This window comes from Sinocyclocheilus anshuiensis, unplaced genomic scaffold (genome assembly GCF_001515605.1).
Source record: "Sinocyclocheilus anshuiensis isolate Anshui unplaced genomic scaffold, SAMN03320099.WGS_v1.1 scaffold532, whole genome shotgun sequence".
NCBI lineage: Eukaryota > Metazoa > Chordata > Actinopteri > Cypriniformes > Cyprinidae > Sinocyclocheilus > Sinocyclocheilus anshuiensis.
This window is the reverse complement of record NW_015555819.1, coordinates 1400050-1407210: the sequence shown is the minus strand read 5'-3', so window position 1 is coordinate 1407210 and position 7161 is coordinate 1400050. Positions and strand designations below refer to the sequence as shown.

The 7161-nt window shown below is 33.2% G+C and overlaps 1 protein-coding gene across 1 annotated transcript in view; it reads right to left on the bottom strand.

Moving 5' to 3' along the window:
* osbpl5 (oxysterol binding protein-like 5) overlaps positions 1–7161 on the bottom strand; it is a 53929-nt gene that overhangs the window by 4068 nt on the left and 42700 nt on the right. The window contains exons 10-18 of the mRNA XM_016469572.1: positions 5908–6092; positions 5712–5793; positions 4379–4477; positions 4044–4140; positions 3848–3946; positions 3209–3306; positions 3039–3128; positions 2381–2517; positions 666–845 (exon numbers count right to left, since the gene is read on the bottom strand). Coding sequence (XP_016325058.1) covers positions 666–845; positions 2381–2517; positions 3039–3128; positions 3209–3306; positions 3848–3946; positions 4044–4140; positions 4379–4477; positions 5712–5793; positions 5908–6092 — 1067 coding nt within the window. The remainder of the gene's footprint in view (positions 1–665; positions 846–2380; positions 2518–3038; positions 3129–3208; positions 3307–3847; positions 3947–4043; positions 4141–4378; positions 4478–5711; positions 5794–5907; positions 6093–7161) is intronic.

The window sequence follows — 7161 nt, the reverse complement described above, 5'->3', positions numbered from 1 at the left end:
TAATAAATAATTAGTATTATTATTAACAATTAATAATTGAATAATATATAATAGTATATTATATAATCAAAAGGTAGCACTTCATAATAAGGTCACATTTGATAACATTAGTTATTGGATTACCTAACATTATCTATTAATGAGCAATACATTTGTAACAGCATTTATTAATCTTTGTTAACATTCATTAACTGTTCATTTTTAACTCAGTTCCATCAAATAATATTAGCAGACAAAACTATTGATTTTAATAATTTACTAGTAAAAGTAAAAACTAAAACTAAAACAAAACAATGAACTAAGATTAAGCTTTAGAAGCATTTTTCATTGGTTATCATTAGTTCACATTAACTAACAATGTTAACTTATGTAGTAACCTTATTGTAAGGTGTAAAAAAAAAAAAAAAAAAAAACATACTGTACATGTATATTATCATATACACCAATATAAATCGGGCTATCAACTAACAATGTTAACTTATGTAGGAACCTTATTTTAAGGTGTAAAAAAAAAAAAAAAAAAAAACATACTGTACATGTATATTATCATATACACCAATATAAATCGGGCTATCAGTTAAATTAGCTTTAAAGCACATTATTTGTCTGTTTTGTGTGTGTGTATGGTAATTAATAAGAGCCTCGGTGTGGTCTTGTGGACGTACTTGGGGTATTTGTAGTGCCACTCATTGGTGTCGGAGTTGAAGGTGAAGAGTCGTGGGTTCCAGGGCCGCTCAGCTCGCTCTCGGGCCTCCTGCCGCTGAGCCTCTTCCAGCACAAACTTCTCCTGCGTGGCTCTCATCTGGTCTTTATCGTTAATGGCTCTGGTCACATGCTGCCACAGCCTGCAGGAAAACACACCAAACAGCCATTACTGCTCAGTCACAGCACATTTCACAGCTCTCTGATGTGCTATAATATGAACCAGAACATAAAGGTCATATTTAATGATGCTTTGCAAAGTTGATTTAGAGGTCAAGATTCAAGAGATCTAAGAGTGATTTGGAGTCTTCAACAAGGTTTGACTGGTTAGCGTGAGCAGTTCACACCTACTGGTAGATCCTGTAACTACACCAAAAACATCCTTCTCCACTCACAGTCATGTGGTCCCACTTTATATGAAGTGGCCCTAATACCTGTGTACTTACATAGTAACTAGATGTGTACATAGTATGTAACCACAGTGTAAGTACACATTGGTACATAGTATCTTGAGCTGTAATATTTCTGTAACTACACACATGTAACAACCCTCCGAATGGTTTGTGCAAGCACAAATGTGTAACAGGACATATATAACTACATTTTGTAACAACAATATGTATAAATGTAATTGGAACAATTTGATCCAGGGGGTGGAGATGGGATCCAGGGGGTGGAGATGGGTAGGTTTAGGGGTGGAGATGGGATCCAGGGGGTGGAGATGGGTAGGTTTAGGGGTGGAGATGGGTAGGTTTAGGGCTGGAGATGGGATCCAGGGGGTGGAGATGGGTAGGTTTAGGGATATGTAAAGTGAGAGGATTTGGATCCCAAGTTAGTGGAGTTGGTGCACTACTGTAATACCAGTGTGCTTACATGGTAACTCCTCAGGAACTGTCCACTTAATATAAAGTGTAACATTCTGGACACCAACCACAATTTATATGTAAAGCTTAACTTACTGGCCGCTGCTGTGTAACATCAGAGTAATTACATGGTAAATCTAATATAAAGTGTAACACTTTCTTTACCAAAAAGTGCTGTTAGTCCTGTTACACATTTGTACTTTCCTTACCAAAAAGTGTTGTTACCAATGTCCTGTTACACATTTGTATTTATACATACCATTCAGAGGGTTGTTACATGTGTGTAGTTACACAAACATTACAGCTGTAGATACTATGTACCAATGTGTACTTACACTGTGGTTACATACTATGTACACATCTAGTTACTATGTAAGTACATGGGTATTAGGGCCACTTCATATAAAGTGGGACCCCATATTTATTATTATTATTATTAGATTTTATATTATATTATTAGATTTTACTATTACTACTACTACTACTAATAATAATAATGAATTATTTATACTAAAATTATATAAATGAAAAAAACTAAAATAAATGAAATCAGTAATTAAAATAAATCAAACATAAAAAAATGTATGGTAAATCACAAATCAACTTGCATATGGATAATCTACACTAGTCAGCATTTGAAGTGGATCAAAACCTTTTATCAAAGTTGTCCTAAAGCCTAAAACCAAAATGTGCTCTTGTCTTAGGACAACTTTGATTAATCTTTTTGATCCACTTCAAATGTTGCCTACTATATTTTGCAGCTCTCTCTTTCCCTGTTGTCTTTAACCCTTCCGCTTCTGAATGTGTCTGTGCACCTCTCAGACTCGAACGCCTCCTGCTGGTCCACCTGCACCACCTGTCTCTTCAGCCGCTGTCTGCGTATGTCTGGACCGGGGTACCACAGCACCTCCTGCTGGCCCGTCCTCTTCTCAGTCAGGTGCACTTTACTGTCCTGCAGAAAGACGTCTGTGAGAGCATGTGCTGTCAACCGCTCTGATAAGCAATCTTGGAACTTGTGCGCTTAAGTCTGGCCTCCATTTCCCCCATGGGAATGAATAAAGTTCTGTCTTATTTCTAGGGATGTAACGATTCACTCAACTCACGATTCAATTTGATTCACGATTTTGTAAGGCTTTGTCTGTGCTCTTTCCATTTAAAATTAGAGGCAACCACTGCATTTTAATCATGATCCAAACAAAGATGCTGCATACATGCAACATGAGCAGTTTTTAATCTAAATTAAATTGTATAATTCCGAAATTTGAAGCAAAAACAGAATGGTTTGACTTCAGTTTTGTGAAACTATACATACAAAATATCTGCATGAAACAGAAACAGCAGACGAGCTGAACTAGACGCAGATTCACTCTCTGCCAGCAGGTGGCTTTATTTTATTATACTTTATTTTGGAATTTATAAGAAATGTTTCTGATATGACTGTTCTTTTATGTAAGTGTCTGCAATGATTCTTGCCCAGTGCCCGTCCACTGTAGCCAGAACGTCTTCCCCCAAACGGATCTTTCCAGAAATCTGGTTAACGTTGCAAGAGCTGCCAAGAAAAGGCTGGAACAGAGAAAAAGACAACAGTTGTAAGATCATAATTAAAAACATAAATAAGTCTCATAATTAGGTTTGGGACTTACCTTCAATTTGTATTCAAGTTCTGTGTAACATTGTGTTTTTTCACACTCAATGGTGATTTTCCCGCCAAGTTCTAATGTCATTGTACCATACAGAATCCCTGTAAGAAAGACACAATTTCCATGTATTAATGTTTCACGAAAACATTAACATTGACAGTTATTATTTATGTGTGTATGTGTATAAAACAATTAAAAAATACATTATAGTATTTAGTAATATTAATAACAAAAACAACCTAAATAAATACAACAATTAAAAAAGTAATATATTAAATTTGAGAATAAATTATGATTTGTATTTTATTTTATAATATTGTTTATGCTTTCTTTAAGACTCTAGAAAAAAAAATGTTTTGTTTTAAAATAATATATTATTTTGTTTTAGAAAAAAAATTATGTTGACAGTTTTCTTGTTATTTACCTAATTTCATTGCAAATAATAAAAATATTAGCATGTTTTTGCAATTAAATGAGAGTGAGTAAATAATAACAAAATAATGTAGGATTTGTTTTTTGATGTTAAAGAATAAATACATTTTTTTATTATTTGTGGGTGTAGTATTTCTTACTATGTACTATATATAAGGCATAATTTAAAATTCAGCACGTTATTTAATTATGAAATTTAGGGTCCATCACCTTTACAGTGAGCATACGGCATTGTGATGATATACTCTTCATCTCGGGTGAGAAACAAGAGTCTGGCCTTTCCATCGAGTATAGCAGACAGCGAGTTCCCTTTAAAGAAATCACACTGAACTTACAACCAACATCACAACAAAAGCACACAGGCTGTGTATGAAAATCACTGCATGTCTGCATGAATGTTATATACCATAAAACTTGGATTTGGCCAGAATGCTTCCAGTAATGCAGAATCCGTCCTTCCTATTGCTGATGTAGAAAGCTGAAACTGGAGGGTGATGAGAAACCTGAAAGTACAAAAGTCAACCGCTTATCGGTTTCCACTGTTATTACGAACAGAGACTGTCGTCATGTTTACATTGTATGCAGAGGAAGACAGACTAACCACTTCACACTGCAGACATTTAGACAAGCAGAAAGTGTCCAAAAACGGAATACCAGTATATTGTTTTAAAATGCCGCTGGGTTTAATCATTTTTATTTAACGCAATGTCAGATATTTGAATTGCAATAGTAGAGTCTCACCTGCTCTGCAATGTAGAATGTACAGCTGTCTGTTTGTGGATGCAGCCAGCAGCATCGAAACATCTCTCCTAGAATAGGGTTGTACGGTTTCTTCAGCCCCTGAAAGACATTCGAGAAACACAATTATTGTCAATATAAACCATACGCACACCCTAATGATAAATACATGTGTTCAGAATTATACACTACTGTTCAGTTTTGTTGTTGTTGTTTTAAGGAAATGAATAATCTATCCAGCAAGGATGCATTAAGTGAAAGTAATGACATTTATAATGTTACAAAATAATAATAATAATAATGTATCAGTAGAACAAATGAATGCTGTCCTTATGAACTTCCTTTTCATCAAAAAATTGTCACAAATTTGTCACAGCTTCCACAAAAATATTAAGCTTGAATTAAAATATGAATTTTTAACATTGATAATAATAATAATACATGTTTATTGAGCACCAGATCAGCATATGAGAATGATTTCTGAAGGATCATGTGACACTGAACACTGGAGTATTGATGCTGAAAATTCAGATCTGCATCACAGGAATAAATTGCATTTTAATATATATTAAAATGGTAGTAAAACCATAGTTCTTTTAAATGGTAGTAAAATTTCACAAAATTTTACTATTCTACTGTATATTTTTGATGAGCAGAAGAGACTTCTTTCAAACACATTAAATAAATCTTACCAACCCCAAACTTTTAAACAACATATTTTGGTGTTTCCAGTTAATTTTTAAACATTTTATATTAAAATAACTTTTTTCAATTATTTTATAATAAATATACGGTTTTGTTTTTATAATAATTACATTGTTTTATTTTAGAAAAAAATATTTAATAATTTTGTTTATAAAATATATATTTTTATTTTAGAATAGCTTTATTTTAGAATAAATATTGTTTATTCTGTGCTGTTCTTTTCAACTTTCTATTAAACTTTATAATTCCTCACAGTTTCCACAAAAATTATGAAGCGCCATTTTAGAAAGTTTTCTGAAGGATCATGTGACATTGAAAAATAATATAATAAGAAATTATAAATTACATGTAAAATGTATTAAAATGGAAAATGGTTATGTTACATTATAATAATATTACACAATATTATTGTTTTTACTGTTTTCAATCAAAACAATGCCACCTTGGTGAGCTTAAGAGAATTCATTCAAAAACATTTAATAACTTGTCAACAGTTGTACATTTTAGTGTTTTTGTCCAGTTATTTTTATGCGATATCCCAAAATATGCATAAAAATCATGTATGGAAGCCTGGCTACTATGAATTGGCTTGTGATTCTCAATCTAAAAATGAGCACTTCACCCACATCACCTTTGGTTTCTTGTAGAAGCCTGACAAATACCAGCGCAAGACCTGCTTCATCCTGCTGTACGGGCTCTCCTCCATCACAGCCCTGAAACACAAATATATACCTTTATCTCTTCTCCAACAAACCCAATGAAAGCTAAACCTGCCAGTCTCAGTAAAGTGCGTCTGGTTGCAGTAGTGATGCTCATGAGGTGCTCACTGGGACAGCAGGTCGGCATGATAGTAGTAATCCGACAGCTTGTCCAGAAATGAACGCGGCTCCAGGATAAACGTCGGCAAAACCACTTTAGACAAGTCCATCCCTGGCCTCAGCTGCTTCAGGAGAGTCCAGATCAAACCCTTATTCTCCTCAGAGACTGTCTCCACCTGTGACGCCTCGCCAGCCTGTGATCACAACAGAAAATATACCTTAATACACCTTGAATGCAATGCAAGTCATTTTGGATAGAAGCATCTGCTAAATGCATAAAGGCAAATGTACCTATTGTCATTCATGTTCTTCTAAATAAAAGTTGCTGGTGTTATTGACTGATTTAAAGGTGCACCAATCCATTTTTTTTATCCATTTCACTGGCCAATACTACATTACTCTTTGTCTTTATACTGACCTCTATTGGTGTGGATGTAGAATTAGTTTTGTTAACAATGCAGTCATGGAAATGCCATATTCACAGGCATGATTAACTTGTTCTGCAACTAGAAGTGTTCAATATTTGGGGCTTAGTAAAATAAAGTGAGTAGTATTTGGCTGGTCATGTGATCTTAAAATGGCTGCCACCATGAAGCGGACCACCCTATGTAGAATAAAACAGCTATTTCTAGACAAGGGGACTCATTTATAAAACACACATTTGATCGGATTTGATCCTAAATTCTAAGGTTTTCCTCCTAGGTCAAAAGTGACGAACAAATCAGGATTTAAAGGCAAAAACAGACATGAAATGTTTTTATGTCATATATACCAGTATCTATTTATCTCATATATACCAGTAATTAAAATAATCCAACATTGTCTATTAATATGTATAGATAAATAGACAATCACAATATGCATTTATATTACATATAATAACTGTTTTTTTTTTATATAATTACAGCATGAAAATATATATGGTACCCTGAAAAAAATAAAAATTTCAGTCTAATTTAAGCAATTCATAAAGTCACATGCACTGAGAAAAAAAATCTAACAAAAAACTGTATATATATATATATATATATATATATATATATATATTATAGATTGTGTTAGATTTTTTTTTTCTAAAAAAAAGACAACAATTTGCACCCATTTTTCAAAAATATTCTACCTCAATAATTGTTCATTTTATTTGGAGGCTATATTAAATGTTGAATTGTAGTATCCTATTTTCATTCAGAGAATAACAAAATGTTTGAGAATATTTCACATGTTTATGACAGTTTAGTTATATCGTAGTTTACGAAATTAGTT